This window comes from Lissotriton helveticus, chromosome 10, assembly GCF_964261635.1.
Source record: "Lissotriton helveticus chromosome 10, aLisHel1.1, whole genome shotgun sequence".
NCBI lineage: Eukaryota > Metazoa > Chordata > Amphibia > Caudata > Salamandridae > Lissotriton > Lissotriton helveticus.
The window spans coordinates 386,212,221-386,231,422 of NC_136071.1; the positions used below are offsets into that span (position 1 = coordinate 386,212,221).

Below are 19,202 nucleotides of genomic sequence, written 5' to 3' on the forward strand. Positions count from 1 at the left end.
ACAACACTGTGGCTAAAGATTTGCTTCCCCTCCCCACCCCCACAAGCCTGGCCAAGAAAGGAAAGCATGCCAGTGTCTAGGGGAGAGTTTAGTCACTGGCATGGTTGGATTTTATTCAACACTAGTCAGCAAAAGATCTTTTGGATGCAGTCTAATTGGTCTGTAGCTTGCAGCAAACTACAGTCCCCCGTTCTATAGATTAGTATGACTAAGGCACCCTTCCAAAAGTCTGGGGTTGGAGCTCCTTTAACTATATTTAGACCAGTTTTATCTATCGTGGGCAAATATGTCTGCGGATATGCCATGAGGCACTGCAGTACTGCCACTAATAATGGTGTCAAGAGAAGCAGTAGTATCGCATAAGTGAAACACTGGGCTCACAGAGGAAGGAGTGTCCTGTACTAAATAAAGGCAGTGGAGTATTTGACGCTACATTTCCACCAGAGTACAGGTTTGAGAAAAATTCAGACCAGACTTGCAGCGATATGCAATTAGATGGAGGTGCCACCCCAAGTAACCAGAACTCTGTGGAGTCTTTAGCAAGTCAAGCTGCTTTTAGGTCCTACCACCTCTGCTCGCGCCAGTCCCTTTTGGCTATTACCGAGCTCAATGTATAGGCCTTTCTAGAGTTGCGAATTTGATCAATATCCTTTGATTTGCTTAACAGCGCCAAGATCATTAGATTCTGTCTGCAATCCATATTAAACCAGGCAGTTGGGTTATTTATACACTTTGATATTGGGTAATGGGGCAGTGAAATAGGACAGAATGTGTTTTAAAAAGCAAAGATGTAAAAGGTAGTAATGCGGACCCCAAACCTGGACAATTATCAAACGCAGCTAATATTGCATGTAGAACTAAACTTATAGCAGACAAAAGGTCTGGGTGTTAACTAGACAGCCCCACTTACAGTGGTGCATATCATTTGTAGGTTCAATGTTCCCCATAAGGGGTAGCAAAAAGATTAGTGAGAAGTGCAGAGGCACTGCAAAAGGCCATTATGGTAAGACCCAGGGAATTGTGGTTACTTTCCAGACTCTCCATAATGACCATATCGGCGAACAGTGACCCAAGTCTTTATGTTCGAAGTCTTTATGTTACGACCCAAACTTTATGTTCAAGACTGCTCTAATATGTTTTACTATCATGATACAATCTTGTAAAGCGCTCAGATACCCCCGGGTCTGGTCAGCGCTATATAAAAAAACTCCTAAAATAAATAAGTCTTAGGTCAACTAAGATATAGTTGATACGGCTCACGTGGTCAGATCGGTTTTAAGTTTGGGGCCCCTTGGCATCAGATCTTGTCTGTTAACTGATATAACATCCAGCTCTAGGGAGAGGGCTTTTAGCTGCAATGCAGCCTTGCTGCACCTTTTTATGGGGGCTAAGTCCAACAAGGGATTAGCAAATCAACCTCACGCACAGGAGACCCAGACGCCATACAGCAAGATTTGCACAGGTGCCAAGATGACTGTCATTTACCCAATGGTATTGGAGCCATGATGTCAAGGGTCACCAAGCTATTAGCGAGTTACCGATTTCTCAACAATAACTCAATGCTATCAAGATTTTAGATTCTAGACCAATGTCTTTCAGCACGGAGGAGGTTGTCACGAATAACTAAACATCCTCTTGTGCGACTAATCCAATTAATAGCTTTGTTTATTATAGATGCGTTCCCTTCATACCTTTCATAGGAAGACTTTTCTGGCACATTAACCACGAAAATAGAAATATGGTAAAAAGAGCATACCACTGTAATTCGAAACAGAAAAAATTGCATTGCACACTGAGCCATTTGTGCGCGAATTCCCCAATGGCTCAGGGACTACCAAAGTAACAATTTGGTTGATTTGCTGAGCAGATGCTGGGTGTCTCCACAATGTGGTGCCATTGAATATTTCAAGCCTCCAGGATCACCGTACTAGAGCATTGTTTCTGCTGACACGTAGCTGAGAGTAGTCTTGGGTTGGGATAACCCAACCAGGGTCCAGGTGTATACTCGGAGGGTCGGGATTGAGCGTTACTAGCATCCTTTGATATTGTAGTTGGTTCAAGGTGTTAGTTAGGTATTATCAAGAGTTTTAAATCTTCCACCTCTACCCTCAATTACTTGATTTGAAATAGTAAAATCAGCAGTGTTGCCAACAGGGGGGCAGCAAGACGGGGACAGCGAAAGATCCAGTAGGAACTTCAGAATTTGTTTGATCACCCGGTAGATCAGTCACATTTTTTTTTTTTTTTAAACGGTTGTTACAAGGTAAGGCATCTATTGAACAAGCTAAACATGGGTGCTGTATGGTGTCCTGCTCTCTCACACTTGTTGGGACTGGTTCTACTGGCGAGTACAGTGCCTTGGAAGTTATTTTTCTGGACGTTTTGAAATTAGAATAACTAGTAGGTGTTTTGGGGTTGTTTTCTCGGGGTACCTACTTGGGCGTCTTGAGATGCAGAGTCTCCCCCTATGATAGATTCCATCTCTTCAATTTGAAGGGATATTTCACTCAGAGTGCCATTGTTTGAGAGCTTAGATGCATTGCTATGCTTTGCTGTACCTTTTCCGAAGTCAGAAGTCTTGGATTTCCCCACTGTAACAAGGCAAAACAAGCATTAAAAATGCAATAAGTCTCGCCTTTCATTCATCAAGTTAAAGCCATTTGCTTTACAATACCATTAGCAAAGCAAATGACTAACTTAATCAAAGGTGAGACCCATTGCATTTTCAATGCTTGTTAAATATAGGAACGGTCGTGGACTCCTTCTAGGAATGGGGAATTTCTCCTTTAACTGCAGCACAAAAAAACATCGTTTAAAAGAGGTTCCCAGAGTGCTGGATTTATTTCTATACATATCAACTGGCCTGCGGCCTTCCCAGCGGTAGACTTTGTTTTTTAATTATTATTAGGAGGAGGAGGACTAGTAGTAGTGTTTCAATTATTATTATTAGAAGTAGTAGTATTTGAATTATAATTATTAATGCTTAGTAGTATTGGAATTATTATGAGAAGTAGGATTAGTGTTTAAAGTATTATAATTATTGTTAGTAGTAGTAGTAGGAGTGTCATTAGTAGTAGTAGTATTTGAAGTACTATTACCATTATAATATTTTAGTCTGCACAATTACCTGCGGGCGTCCTTGTGCAGGGAGAGAAAATAGAGTTGCCCTCTTCAATTAAGTGAGTAAATTTTCTTGATTATTGTGTGAGTAAATCCCACCTGTTCAGATTGGTTTCCCTTATTCTGAACTCTGCTTGGAAGGCATAAGATGTGCCTCCTTGTGGGACGGACTATTTTCGGAGGAATAAATCCTCAGGGGTTACCATGAAGTACTTTCTATCTGCCCTTGAAGGTGATCTGCTTTTCCACTGGAGCCAGTGTGGGGGGTATAAGTGTCCAGAGAGGTCTGCTTTGCACAGATGTGCTAGAAACAGGCAGGGTTCACAAGTGTTCACCATCTGAAGGTGTTGTAATAATTTAGAAGTAAGACCAAGGAAGAGGACATTAGTCTATTAATAGTTGAGAGTACTTTACATACATAATAGAGACAACAAAAATGAGATTGTAGCAGGCGGCAGGGATTGCAAATGAAACACAAAAGAGTTGTAAGGGATGTTTGAATTAATCTCAGTCGCAGGTCGTCAAAGACACAGACAAGCTAGAAAGGGCTTCTTGGTAATTGCTTTTATATAGCACTGACTACCCAAGACGAGGCTTGTTGGTGCTGAAACAGTAGAGGCTACAATGTTTTGAACAAGTTAAAGGCAACTGAGTAGGCACTTGGTTGCGATGGCCCTTAAACTGAAGGGTATGGTGTTGTACTTGCGTTTATATAGCACTTACTACCCCTGATGAGGCATGTTGTCGCTAAAACAGTAGCTACTTCAATGTTTTGAATGAGTGAAAGGCAACTGAGTGGGCACCAGGGCTTTAAGTGGGCCGGGTCTCACTGGGTCTGAGCACCTGCAGTTTTTTAAAGGGGGCCTGGAAACGGGTCTCTATCGGGCTCGGTTTTGTGCCCTGGCACAGGTGGCCCGTTCTTTTATGGACTGCAGTTACAGCGCGCACATGGATGTGCGCGTGCTCACACTGCTCACTAGTTTTCGGCAGGACGTCATGCCAGGTCATGCCAGGTGAGAGTTCTAGGTGAAGGGAAATCATTTGGAGAGAGTCATTTTCTCTCTGGATTTCCCTTCTCTTTTTGAAAATCAGGAGCAGCAACATTGTTGTGGTATCACCAGGGCTGCAAGTGGAATTTTATTCAAAATTATATACAAGCCAGAGTTGCTGCTTATTTGTCTCATGCAACTAGCAACCATTGACAAAGCCAATAGTCCTGACTTGTAGGTATGATGTTACTGGTTGTATCATATCTGGAAGCAATGATAAACACGGCAAAATGCAAGTCGGTCGGCACACTATGATCAGCACAGATTTTTTTTAGCTTACCTCTTTTAAGCCACACCCTTAATTACATTGGCCACGCCTCTTTATGAGACCCCCCAGTTTTGTCATCCTACTTAAAGCCCTGGTGGGCACTACTGGTGTTTAGGATTGCCCACAGACTGAGGAGTATATTGTACTGGCGTTTATATAGCGCTTAATACCCCTAGCGAAGTGCCTTGGCAGATGGGTAGTACAAACCTTTGTGCCTAGGAGTGCTTGCAGTGTCGACGTTGTCCTTCGTCTTGATGGGGTGCAACACACGGCCCTTGTTTCCCTGTGGCACATGGGGCCCCTACCACGTGTATCTGTGAAATGTAGAAGACTCTGGTGCCCCCACATCATTTTCCAGTGCAGCCCGTCATTTTGTGTTACGTCACTGCCACCATGGCGTCAGCACCTATGGAGTGGGAATCCTCCATTAGCAATGGGGCAAGCATGAAAGTGCTGGTGCAGCACTTCCGCCTTGGTTCTGGGAGGGGCAGTCCCGCAATCTGCTGAAGAGAAGGCTGCAGTTTAACGCGATAGCCGTATATGTACTGCACACATTTGCCTTTCCCGCTACTACACAGACACATACACACGCTCACTCTCCCAAAGGCCAGCTGCGCCTTGTGCAATTATCTCAGCTGAGCTGACAGCGCCGGGAAAGAGACTGGCAGGCAGAGGGGAGCGCGGAGAACCAGTGAGCAGAGGGAGCCATGAAAGGCAGTGGCGACGAGAATATGAGTTCATGGCACACTGGGACGATTGTGGCTTTCAGCAGAGCCAGGCGCAGTGTAGCGCAATGCTTTCATGGCACGTTGGGGCGGTTGTGGTGATGTGAGGGCGCAGGAGCCCAGGCTGCTGCCCCTGTGAAGGCCGGGGAGAAATGGACAGCCTGGGGCTATGTTCTATCATGATAGGAAAATGATGTCTTAAGGTATAAAAATGATTTTGCTTGTTATGCAGGTCATGGAATGATGCGATATGTTATTGTATGTTCTGATATTGTGCAGTGCACACTAAAACAAATCCGCTTTCTGCTGCCTACTGCAGTCAGGATGGTAATATGAGTGAGACAGACAGGGGCTTCCCCGCCAGCATTTCGTGATACCTAGGAGGGGCTACCCTCAGCAGGGTGGTGGCATCATTTGGAACAATGGGGTGGGGTGATGGGCGGTGGAAGTAGGGTTCTTGAATATGTGCTAAGGCGAAGAACCCACTTTAAATCTCCCAATTATCACGATCACCGTATGGGGGTCACCCCGGGGGCATCAATGCGCTATATTTGTGATAGGATACAATATATTAGTGGTTATCAACTCTGGTCGCGATACTATTTATCCAAAAATTGCTTTTATGAGTAATGGAGCAAGACGATGCCATGTCTGTTGATCACCAAGTGATAGATCAGCAAGATCCCCCTACAAACGAGGGGAGTCCCCGGATTGGTTGGCAGGCTCTCTGGGCTGCAAATCACCCTGAAAAGGATGGAAGCACGGCTGAACGTAGCCCGCCCTTAAAAATATATTAAAAAGACCTGGTCTTGGGTCGCAGTGACGTGTTCCAAGTTGCCACGCTTCAAAAGTCTTTTCTTAACCATGTATCTACTCCTTTTCTGTTAGAAGATTGATGACAATAATAATTATTATTGGAGTCATAATAACTTGTTTTTGTGCAGCGCTTCTGTAATTTATAAGCACTGAAAATAATAAGAGGGTACAGCTTCCAAATCATTTTACTTACTTTGGGGATGTAATGCTGACCAGCAGTGAGCATGCGTTTTTGAGCTGTATGTATAGCTCTGGGTAATTAAGGTTTTAAAGTTGGGGATTTCGTAAGGTCTTCACATAAAGAGTGCAGGCACTTAATTAATGTCTTATAGTGCTGTCCAAGCTTCTGACGCCGTACAGTACATGTTAAATCTGCTATGAATGTGAAAGGCTGCAGTAGCTTCCCTGTTCATCCACTAATGGACCTCTCAGCTGGCACTGTTAACATTGAGTGTCTTTCCTATACTTCTCTATAGGTAACTCAAAACCTCCAGGCGCAGGTTTCACGCAGGAGAGCTGCACCTCAGGACAAGGACTTCGAATCTACCGGTTCAGGTCGCAAACAGCAACCCTATACGGACCAATTAAAGTTTTTTTATTAAACGACTGCTATATTTTAATTTTGTTACACAAATGGTTATATTACCTTTATCGACTTCATCCCAATTCATTTCAGGGAGAAAAATGTGAGTACTCCAGAGGTCGGGTTTAAGGTCCCCCACCCGAAAAAAAAGTGCATTGATGGGGAGCTGCGGCCAACAGCCAATTAGGTCAAGGAAGCCACAGGTTGGGAACCACTGCCATAAACCAATAGAATTGTTGAGGATGGAAAACGAAGCCTGCGATTAAAAAACACATTTTTTATATATATATATATATATATATATATATATATATATAAAGAGCATAAATTAAAAAAATTATTTCTCCTGCGTGCTCTCACTACGATAATTATTCCTAATGGGCGATCTGCATACCTGTAAACTAATGTGTAACTATCAAGGTTTGCACCTGTGTTCGCTTGTAAAACCCTATTGTAAGGCACCACGGGCGCCTTAGACTAAAATAATTGGCGCTATAAAAAGAAGCAAAAACAAGCAGCTGTGTCTCAGAGACAGAGGGAAGGGTCTGCTCGGGGAGACAGAGGGAAGGGGAAACAAATGGTGCTTCCCCAGTAATTAAAGGCCATGGTCTAACGCCGCAGGTAAAAGATCCAATCCCGGTGGGTGTGGCGAAAAGGACACAGGGTGGCAACAAGAAGGGATTGACATGCCTTCGGTGCAATCATTACAATGCCTTTGGTATACTTTATGACACCAAACAACGCGCACAAAAGAAAACTGATGGCGGAGCTGGGACACTGCTTCGGAAACCGTATTGATTCTAAGAAGCCCACTGCATGGCGAGAGCAGCGCATGCGCTGCTTTCGCCAGGCCGAGACCTAAAAAAAGAATACTTCATAGTGCTCTAAAATGTAAGGCAATAACAATTGGACAGTGTAGTGAGTACAAATAAAATTACCTCTATGTCAAGAGAAATGTTAGGGCATCAAAACAAAAAACACGGACGGGTTTGCCACTTCACAATAACCAAACCTCAGGGTCAACAAGTAAAAAAAAAAAAAAAATAAGAAAAGGCACACTCTGGGCTTTAAACTCAAAGCTTGTAGCTAGAAAGTCTCCCCACAAAGAACACAGGTATTATACTTCAATAAAAACTCTGTAGTGATTAGGATAGGCCAAAGTAAATAACAGCATGGGCAGCAACCAGACAATTTCAGAATGTAGTACCTTTGTGCAGTCCAAGTAAACCAAGCGGGGTGGCCCAGCCTCCTCCGGTCCCCACCATCTTAATCACCCCCAATACCCCTTAAAAGATGATGCAACAGCTGAACCTCCTGGCGCTAGGGGAGAAGAAAATGGAATTTCCTACCAACTTGAGTCTGTGAGAGGTAGTAACCCATGTTGGCAGCTTCCGGGTCCCAGGCAACAGACTGAGCTTTATAGTGCGTTGGAAGAGCTGCCACCACCCCATCCCCTCATCCGAAGACCATGCAGCAGCTGTGCCTGTGCTAGGAGAGATGGAACATAGAGTCCTGTGCAAACGTGTGGGCCTGTGGGACAAATAACACTCTAGTGGACAGCTTTGGGGTACCAGGCAGTGGGACAGCAGTGTGTGTGCAATATAGTTTTATCAGAAAAACTGCTGTACGCCTGTGCAAATTTAGTGGAAATTTCAATGGAAATGTGCTGTCTGTAAATGACAGTGCTCTACCACATAGAAGTCGTTTGTAAAATGAATCTTGTATGAATGACTAAGAATGACACTAAATTCAAAACAGCCCTGCCCCAGGTGCTCAAACTCACGCCAGTGCACAAAACTTACCATCCTCATGAGCCAGACGTTCAGCCTCTTTCTCTAGCATGTTCCTCTCATGGTCCACCTCCATAACACAATGCAAAGCAGTTTTTTCCGTTGGAGGCATCTCACGTGTAAGATGATAGATGTCGATGTGATCCGGAATAGGCACTTCACGCTTCCCAATGGCAGACAGAAGCATTGATTTTCCTACAAGAAACATGGGAATATGGGTCTCAAGCTCGCAAGTTTTGCTGATGCCATTTAACTAGGTTCCCTAATGACTAGCAACAAAAAAGGAGATGAGAATGCAGAGGATCGGCAGAGAAGCTGTGCAAAAAAGTACAGGATAAAAAGAAAAAAGTGAGAAGAGAGGAGGATGGACTAGACATATGGACGAGACAAAGGTAAAATGTACACGAACAGGAAGTTAGAGCCGTGTGACTGGAGTAAATGGCTGTATCACTAATATGCTCCACAAACGAAACCTTACTGATCCGCCACCTCCCCAGTGACCTAATCTGCATCACTGCAGATAGGACAAGCTATTTTTGAAAGGTCACTACGTGGGTTGCGCACGTTTCCATTTTTGAGATGTCTGCTTACGAGGAGATCACTTACTACTGTTATGGGCCCCCCTCAAAGAGTGCACATCTCAAGATCTGTGTTGCTACCGCTTCATGCGCTGCAAATGCAGACACTGCTCTGCACAAAGTCATGTAGGCACCTGTGTGGTCAGGTGCCTAGATTTGGCAAGTACACTGTAGAAATGCAGCGTCTACTCCTGGGGCAATCAAGGTATTGCAAGGCACAGTTGTAGGGAAATAAGTTTTGCAGGTTCACTCCCACTTTTTAGACGACGTTAGGTACTTGTGTAATGACTGAGCACCGGGACGCTGACATCCAGTGCCAAGTGTATGAGCGCTACCCCCTAAGAGTGTACCATTGGGTAAAAATTAGCAATCTCTAATTGGTAGGGTTAACTTACATGCAAGGCCCTAGTAAAACGTACTTAAGAGTATTATGAGCCTCTACATTAAGGTGCCTTTAGTAGACTGCAGCATTATTTGTGCTCACCTAGGTGTTTAGACCTAAATCAGGATTAGGGCACCACTCTGGTTAGTCACATACAACACTAGAAATGGTTCCCACATTAACTACACTACATAAATTAATGCTTTGGAGCAAAGCTCTTATGTCCCTGAAATTAGACTACATGAAAAACAGATCTCTTTGGGGGACATTAAAGAGCATCAGGGAAGAGTTAAAACTATAGGTACTACTATGGAAGAACGTGTCCTTAGTCATAACCAGACTTCTTATCTTATGAACAGAATACTAAAGACAGTAAAGATATGAATGATCTCACATTCAGGCAAATATTTTCCCAAAAGAGCAATTTCTACTTAAAGATGCAGATAAAAATAGAAGCCTTATAGATATGTTGACTCTGTATACACTGCTTCCACCTTGCAAAATATAATGTAGTTTGGGACAAAGAAAATCTGTTACCCTCAGGACACCTAGCATTGGCAATGTGCGAAAGCATGCAAATGACATCCGGGCATGCTTCCGTTTGCATGTGTAGGCACACACTTTGATAAAAAAAAGTTACATGGACCATCCAATCCTCAAAAGTAATAAAGCTCCAGGGTGGGATTGATTTATCCGTTACTTGTATAAACTTTGCAAACAAATTAGTGCCACAACCAAGGACCATGTCATCTTGCTCCCAACTGGTTCCTTCAGGACTCTGCAGGTGAAGCATATATTTTTAAGCTACACAAACCAGGTAAAGACTTCATATATCATGCCCATTCTAGGCTAATTGCACTCATCAGTATTGAAGCAAAGCTCTTCATAAAGACCTTGGCTCCTGAAGCTGAAAGTCTACTCATCGATTGAACACATTTTAATCATCTGAATTCTTTTTTTTGGGGGGAGGGGGGGGGGGGGGGGGAGAGAGAGAATCGCATGGAAATGAGAGGGGAATGAAGCAATAGTAAAAATGTTAGAAAAGGGAAAAATGAAAAAAATTGCTAATTCTGTTGGTGACTTGATGCTGGAGAGGTCATCAGTTAACTAGACTTTTTACATAGGCATCGCCGTGTTTAATTCATGGGTGGTAGCCAACTAGGTTATTACAAATGTCAGAAGAAATTCAATTACCATCCCTATGAGAGTGGCAGGGCTTCGAGGTTAAGCTTTGTGGAAGCACTGCAAAGGGCCACCCATCTTAAAACCGAGCCCCCCCCCCCCCATCCCCATTTCAGCAGAGTCAAGTTAGTTTAAGCTAGTGTCAAAATTATACAGGTAAACACTTAACTGACTCTGGATCCCAAAGAGTTGCCTTAGGAAATACTGGGATGGTCCTTTAAATGAGCAGACAGGTTTTTTTTTTTAACTTGGTGAAATTAATAACCGATTGCCACGCTACAAATCTAATTTCCCCATCTCATCTAACTACCATTTGGAAAGATTTTCTAAGAAGTCACCCCTCAACCAGTCAGTTTGCTTACGACTGATGCCCTTGCGCCAACTTTTACTTCAATTCTAGGCTGATTGAAGTGGGCCAGAACATCTTGGATTCAATTCAGTCTGTACTTTTGAAGTGGGAGGTAAGAAATCCAAACTTCCCTCAAGGTAATAAAGAAATGTAAATTTCTAGGTGGCCTCTGATTACCCAAACTTTAAGCCATATTACCAAAAATCCTAGCTCCAGGTAAGTAGCGTAGCACTGTTTCTAGTTCACCTAACCCCAAGTAAACTACAGTAATTTTTTTATTAACTGCAATATAGTCCAAAAATGCATCAAATAAAAATATGGACCAAGCATAGACTGGAAAGGACAATTGATTTTCCTTTGTTCGCTAAATTTCTGAGGGCAGGTAACTCCTACCTTAGCACCTTAAAAGGTAGGACGTGGAATACATGCAATAAGCCATCCTTTCACTAAAAACGTTAATTTGCTTCTCCGTACAACATGGGGAGCGAGTAAACTGAGGCACTTCACCAGTTGCAGAGGCTGTCGAATAATCACAGTAAATTCTACAAGAGTAAAAAAACGAATCCATGCAAACATCATTTTGGTACTAAGAAACGAGAGACTGCACTGCCCGCAGTTGTGACCTTTTATACTCCTCTCCAGCTATAAAGCACAAAGTTTATTGGCTCTGGACTAGTTAGGTGGCACGATCTTGACAATGTGGCTACCCTGATGACGGCCTCAAATGGATGTCCATGAGCCCACATGATATACGGAGGTTATTCATTTGCGTTAATTGGAGGTGATCACTGGGAGTATTGGGAACATACACAACAGGGTAATGAACATCAAGCTCATGTATAATTGGTATTACACAACAGTTAAACTGCACAATATCCATCCCCATACCAATTCTTAATGCGGAGTTTGGTTCAGGGTCAATCACCACACATCTTATTAGCAAAATGGAAAATGAGACCGGGAGATAAAGTTGCAAGAATTATAAGATCAATAAATAAATGGTGTCCTCGCTTGAGTCAAGATATCACCTTCCATTCTTTGTCCTCAAACCCCAGCCCGTCTCCCATTTGTCCAAAAAGACTACTCCACCTGCCAAAGTACATCACCTACTTCATCTTCAAATGGCCTCTCCTGGCTTCGCATTACGCTCTAAACTACATTCCATTCACCATGGTGCATGCAACTTCAGCCTTTTTCACATTTCTCTTTCCCTATACGTCAGCCTCTTTATGTCAAAGGCCATCGATCCCACTTTGTTTTCTTAATTCCCCTCAAAAACGCTACTGCCACTAAAGGTCTTATCCTCATTTAAACAGACTCCTCTTACCTACTCCATTAAGCCCAATAAGTCCATAGCGTCGGCCAGAGTTTAGTTCTAGTCTTGTGTCTGTGAGGAGCTCCTGTCCATGGAAAGTCAGTGACAGGTTAATGATGTGGACATCAGTGCTGTTTGGGTGGGAGGACAGCACACCAGTCACCGCTCGAGCCGCAGCTTTTTTCAACTCAAACTCTTCCAGTTCCTTGGTCATCTCATCAACCTCTATAAAAGAGTAAAGTTAGGGAGGGATAAGAGGCGAGGTTGTCCAACAAGCAGGGTGCAAATAATTTGTTAGCAACAGGCCATACACATAAGTCACTTGCCTCTGTGCATAACGGTCACAAGAACCACAAAACGCCTCTTTATACACATTTCCTGTCCCTCACGAACACCCCCCCCCCCCCTTGATACACAAGCAAACTACAACATGGGGAAAAAGAAGTGGTCCGTGAGATAGATGGGGCGTTTGAGAAGCCAGAATGGGGAGAGAAGCAGAGTAGAAATGAGAGGAAATACAAAGAAGTCGTCCGGGAGAGAAGAGGATGTGAAATGATAGCAGAAAGGTCAGGAGACGACAAAAAAGGTAAGTATGAGGACAGAAGGATCCCAGGACGAAGCAAATGAGAGGAAGGCGGTGATTAGTATGTGGGGGAAAGACGGAGTAGAGAATGAAAAATGGGGAAGAGAATAAAGAAAGGAAAATTAATGTGTAAAGAAATGCAGTAAGAGGAAATTGATAAGAAAATATGAGCAGCGCTAAAAACGAATAAAGGAGATTGGAAAAACTTAAATTAGCCTGGAAAAACTTAAATTAGCCTGGTAAACATGGTGTGTAAAAGTAGATTGAGAAGAGGACTAAAGACTGAAAAATCCCGTAAGAATAAAATAGAAAGGGGGGTGGGGAGAATTAACTTTTTTGCACTTTTAAGGAAAATCAATACTATGTTTGCGATACGGTTTCTTTATAGGTGTTAACAAGCTATTGTTAAATAATATTAAAGACAATGACAAGAAATCCTTTACACAAATGTACACTACGTTCCCCCCAGACAGGCATGACAACAAAGTTCCCAGGCAGGAGAATCCACGCACTGCCTCCCAGTGTAAGCTTGGTTACATGGGGCTCGCACTAGTGAGCTGAGCCCAACAGTTCTAGTCCAGGAGCTATTTTCAACTCAACCTAGGGAGCGTGAGTATGAACTCATGTAACAGTCAAAAACCGTTGAGGTTATAGTATATTCTGGGCTTAAGTCCTGCTCTGAAATGTCCTACATACTTAACACCCCTGCCTTTACCACGATCAGGGCTAGTGTTGGTGTTTTCAGTTAATATTAAATACCTAAAAGTACGTTATTTAATACGGAATTCAATAAACTGGGTCCTCACCAAACGCACAATATCTGGCATCACCAATATTCCTTCACTCACACCATAGGACGGCACAGCCTCAAATTAGTATTCCTAAAGTAATTAGTCTCACCTAGATTTTCTGTTCCATTGCTCTGCTCACACTTCTCCTCCAGCTCATCCCCCTCATCTTCGTTTCTCTTGGGACGTTGGCGAGCTTTGGCTGCTTCCTTTTTCTTCGCAGCCTTTTTCTTGGCCAGGTCGGAGGGCATGGTAGCGAAGTCTTTGTTTTGGAACCTGCCAGATGTAATGTAAGCGCTGTAAAGACAAATGCAGAATAAAAGATGAGGGAATCCCAAGAGTGCGAAGCACTCGAACATTTGACAGACTCAAGATAAAGTGGGGGCGAAAAAAGATATATGTATATAAATATATATATTTTTATATCACAAATAGAGAGTAAGAGACAGGAGAGAGGACATAAGGTAATCGCCAACACTAAAGTTGGATAGAAAAGAATAAATAACAAGCTATCTGAACCAGTTTTGTTTTTACCATGACATCGATAAGGAAACACCTGCTTCAATTTGATCTCAGGCTATTGTGAAGTGCACTTTACAATCAGCGTTCCTAGTAGAAGTACTACTTTATTTTTACAGCGAATGAATAAAAGGCAGAAGAATAGGCGGGGAGACAGGACAAGTCAAGGACGGTAGGGGAAGACTGTGAAAGAGGGAAGAAAGGGCGTTCGGTAAATTTAGATGCTGAAGCAAGGGATTGCCCTGGGTTTGATGATCCTACAGAGGTAAATATGGCGGTGAAAGTTCAGTACTGATAAGAAGGGGGGTAAAAGAGAGGGCGGATGGGAGGAAGAGAATATGGGATAATGGATAAGGGGCAGGACAGAGAGGTGGTGTTAGTGGGGGCGGGGTATGTGAAACGTTGGCGATGATTTGTGTACGAAATGGGGTGATGGCAGGCAGAAAAACAATGCCAATAATGGGGGACTGCGTATGAGGAACAGGCATTCGTTAGCCTCCAAGAACAACCTTTATGGTCTTGCTTCGTTTTACTTACCCGAATTTCCCTCCGCGATTAACACATAACCCTGAGTGACCTAGCTTCTCTTACCTGCCACAATTTTACCCTTAACAACCACCTCCCATTCCCAGCGCTCTGTTCACTCTCCTCACCTCCACTTCGCTGTTCTTCTCCAAAAGGAACAAGCAGCAGCACCGGCCCGCGTGCCACCGGCAAGCCAACCAATCGGGGCAGACCTTATTGCGAGGCGTTGAGCCCACAACCGTCCTCGCTCCCCCACGGCGCTCTGGGAAATGGAGTTCAAGTGTCTCACAGACCGGAACGTGACGCGGACTTGTCCGTATTACTAGACATCACGGAATACATATATGAAAATCTCGGCCTTGTGGGGCTTCGCCGCTTAAGTAAATAGCATTATACACTGGACTGTTCAGTTATTTCGACGGTGATTTCAGCCAGTACTCCGAGGAGGCAGCCTGACAGCTCCTGCAGTGTTTATTTAGTACATTGTAAACGTGTAGTACAATGACTTACTGTAATGGTTGAACATATTGTACTTGCATTTATATAGCACTTACCACCCTTGGTTAGGCGTTAAATGCTTTATTGCGGGTAGCATTTTACTTCATAGCCCAAAGAGAGAGAGTCAGCCTGTAGTGTAACGGCCAGAGCTGACTCCTTGCAGATAGGGAACCAGATTCGAGTCTCGCCGTTGGCTCAGTCAGCAAGCATCCTGTGATTATGGGCAAATCATTGGATCTGCCTTGTGCCTACCAACAATGAATGTAACCCTGTGTAACGTAACTAGTGCTCATGTAAAGCGCTCCAATACCCTCAGGTCGATCTCGCGCTATATAAAACTGCAAAAAAAACAAGCATTTGCAATGCAAATTAGTCTCGCATTTGTGAGAGTTAGAGATATTGGCATTGTAAATGACAATGTATACTTATGTGTTTTGGAGTGGAGTGGATTAAATGTATGTAGTGTGGATTGGAATTATGTGGGATGGATTGGATGTGTTAGTTGTCGAATTGAGTGTGGGGTGGATTTGTGTTGCGGAATTATGTGGCATAATGTGCAGTGTAAATATGTGGATAGTAATTGTATGGTATTGGATACACTGTAATAATGTGAAGTGAGATTGTGTGAGACTGTAATTATGTGGAACAGCATTTTGTTTTGTAGCGTTAAATTATGTGGTGGGCTGTTGAATTATGTGGCATGGTGCAGAGTGTTCTTGTGTGGATTGAGTTACCAAGTTGAAAAATGATGAAACATAAGCACAGAAAAAGGTGGCCTTTCATTGCACACTAATTTCCAAAACCTTTTAATATGCAAAGACTTGTCTAAATATCGAAATGAAAACATGCAGAGTCAACCCCCAGCGACATTCGTGTTCATGAAATGACGGGGTACGGCATGGATCCTTATAAAATGGTATAGCGTATTTGCTTTGTGCAATGAAGTGGGGGAGGGCGCCTTGGGGATGGAGATGCCCGAGTGGGTGGATGGCACTGGAGGAGTATGAGGATTAAGACGGATCTTAGAGAGGTCCAGAGCACTCTTACAGTGCGACTGCCATCTTGGCTCGCTGAGCCACACCGATTTTTATTTATTTATGTAAATGTAGGGGGGGTCTGCCCAAAATGGGCATTCCTATGCCCCCACCCCCAAAATATTTTCCAGTCTTTCTGCCCCCCCAGGAGGCAGATGCAGGCAATAGCCCCCAATTTGCCAATCCAGGCAGGCAGAAAGCATACTTGACACCAGGGATTTTTTTATATGCAAATGTAGGGGTGAGGGCTGCCCAAACTGGGCATGCCTGTGCCCCCACTCCCCCCAAAAAATCCTCAAACTTTCTGCCCCCACCCAGGAGGCAGATGGGGGCAATAGCCCAAAATGGGCATACCTATGCCCCCACCCACCCCAAAGAAAATGGACAGTCTTTCTTCCCCGCTCTGCTGGGCAGATGGGGGCAATAGCCCCCAATCTGCCACGCAGGAGGAAGAAAGCACACTAGACCCCTGGGATATTTTTTTATGTAAATGTGGGGGCTGCCCAAAATGGGCATGTCTATGCCCCTGCCCAACCTCCCAAAGAAATCCACAGTCTTTCTGCCCAGATGGGGAAAAATCCCCTAATCTGCCCCCCCCGCCCCCGGGGGCATAGAGCACACTAGGCACTAGGGATTTTTTTAAATGTAATTGGGCATGCCTATCCCCCACCCCCAAATAAATTCCAGTCTTTCTGCCCCCCCCCAGGAGGCAGATGGGGGCAATAGCCCCCAATTTGCCACCCTGGGTGTCAGATTTAATCAGAAGTACCTGCGATTCCACAGAATGAGGATGACGCTAAGTTCCCAACGCCCACTAACCGGTACCGTCACCAAGTAGAAACTAGTAACACCCAACAGTAAGGGGGAAATGGGAGTGGGACAGAGAAGAGACTGCTTCAGGATGGTTAAAACCCTTTGAATTAGGAACCTTTGCCGGGGAACCTCTTCTATGCAGCCACCAGTATCGCTCCCAGAAAGAGGAATGACCTAGTGCACAGAGGAGATAGAATGCAATAAAGCAACTTGCACTAACAGCTTCTAACAACAGCTTCTAACAATATCTGAATGTTGGGCTAACTCCAACCAATAACTCCTGAAGACAGTGCCTCTCTTCTGTGGTATAGCAATTGTACATGTAACACAAACTGTTCTCATATGCTGAAACAATAGCACAATATTGGTATAAGTTCAAGTCTTCTTGAGGCTTTCTGTAACTGCTGAAGCAGAGTTAGCCTACATGCAGTTCCAAATGCCTCTTGAAGAAGAGCATGCAAAAAGGAGGCAGGGAAGGGAAAAATAGGAAGGAAAAGATAGGAAATCTTGCTTGAGGGAGGAAGAGGCAAAATAATACTGTTCACTATGCTGGTAGTTCTTACTGACTTCTGGTGAATGCGCTGACCAGCTTCAACTCCGCTTGCAGCAAATAAGTGGAAGAGCTCACCAACTGGCAACCCAAATTTGCGGATTCACTTCCGCGCTGACAGGAATCCAACTGCAACAACTCCTCATGAGTTGCTGCACTTTGAAACGCAGAAAAGCGGAATTCACCAACTCGATGAATGAACCCCGTTATTGCCACTCTGAACTATTAAGGGCCTGGAAATAAGAGGGAAACTATTCCGCACCAGAAGATTTCTTCAATCTGAGACCACCTCCCACTCTGGGAAGAAGAGTGGTAAAAACTAACTTCTCCCTAGGATTTCAAAATTGAAGTGCGCAGTGATGAGCGCGCGCACTCCTCTTCAGCCCGTCATTTCAGGTCAAGTGAAAACGTGGACTAATATGGCGGCCATCTTGAAATGGCACAATCCAGAGAAACCTCCAGATCACACCATAAATTTACCATTTAGGGCTTAACTCGAATTCTTCTTCTTTTGTTTGGTTTTCTTGACCCTCCCTGAATTACAGAGGCTACATTAGCCTGATTCCTGATAGTACCCCCTAACAAAGGCCGATGAATCGGCCCAGGCTTGAAAGGATGCTGTGTGTGGAATCTCCGCAAAAGTTGGGGTGCATGTACATCAACAGCTAGTTCCCAGGATCTAGCCTCAGGCCCATAACCTTTCCAGTCCACTAAATAATAAAGTTTTCCCTTGGTTCTTTTAGAGTCAAGAATATCTTTTACCTCATACTCAGTTTGTCCAGCTACCAATAGAGGTGTTAGTGGCTTGGTTAACCTTGTGTTTGGAGAACTGTGACCAGGCAGACCTGCCCCAGGGGTCACATGAAGACATGAAGGACTGGTGGACTGTCTTACCTCCGTCACCCTCTCTCTCTCTCATCCCCAACAGGAGAACTGGTCCTGGGACATGGATCAGGATACATACGGAGAAAAGGAACAGGGTACCTTTAATTGGGCGTTCTTCTGTGACGAGGCTCCGCTCCCTGAGAACGTCACCGGACAACCACTGGATATAATCCAGGAAACACACCACAAGGTGTACGATGTCACCCACGTGGAGGAGGAGAGCAGTGGAGCCGTGGTAGTCGAGAACCAGCGCGTTACTTCCAGAGAGCAGCATACGGCAGGAGAGCCATTGCAGACGGAAGCAAAGCCAGTAGGCCAACGACTCCTCTCATCCCCGAGCCACGGTCACGGGAGAGCGTGGCTACTCCAGGTACGAGAACGTCTCCCGAACTGGGTGGGGAGGCGGGGACGCCAGTAAAACGCCACTCGGAGCACACCGCTCCTTGTCACATGCGGAACCCCTCCCGTATTCCTCACTCCCCTTCCCTGTATCACCTCACACCCTCACCGAATGCCACTGTAAAGAAAGTGCACAGATTACACAAGTGCAACAGGTGTCTCCTCACTCCCGGCCCTTTTAGAAGTGGTAATCAGATAAACAGCCTCATTGACCGCTTCCTCTCTCCATTTTATTATTTTGGGGCTGCCGTTTCTTCACTGGACTGAAGAGGAAGATCGAGGCATGATCCATCAGCTGCCTGGAAGACCTGGGTGCCTGCCGCCATCACCGACCGCGCAAAATTCGCAGCTGAAAGACTGACTAGCAGACACAAGCGTGTTCTAAAGAAAATAAAGTAAACAAACGTCCCTCAAGTCTGTTTTCCTTCTACTTACCCTGTCCCTATTATAA

At 44.4% G+C, this 19,202-nt stretch overlaps 1 protein-coding gene across 6 annotated transcripts in view; it reads right to left on the bottom strand.

The window, feature by feature from the left end:
- The window catches only part of ABCF2 (ATP binding cassette subfamily F member 2), a 526,550-nt gene extending 511,723 nt beyond the window's left edge, over positions 1-14,827 (bottom strand). For 2 of the 6 annotated variants that reach the window (XM_078662784.1, XM_078662782.1), the window contains exons 1-4: positions 14,701-14,827; positions 13,641-13,825; positions 12,170-12,382; positions 8,364-8,546 (exon numbers count right to left, since the gene is read on the bottom strand). In XM_078662784.1, the coding sequence (XP_078518910.1) occupies positions 8,364-8,546; positions 12,170-12,382; positions 13,641-13,779 (535 nt within the window). In that variant the 5' untranslated portion in view covers positions 13,780-13,825; positions 14,701-14,827. The other 4 variants (XM_078662785.1, XM_078662783.1, XM_078662781.1 and 1 more) reach the window with 4 other exon arrangements.
- Between the last annotated feature and the right edge of the window lie 4,375 nt (positions 14,828-19,202).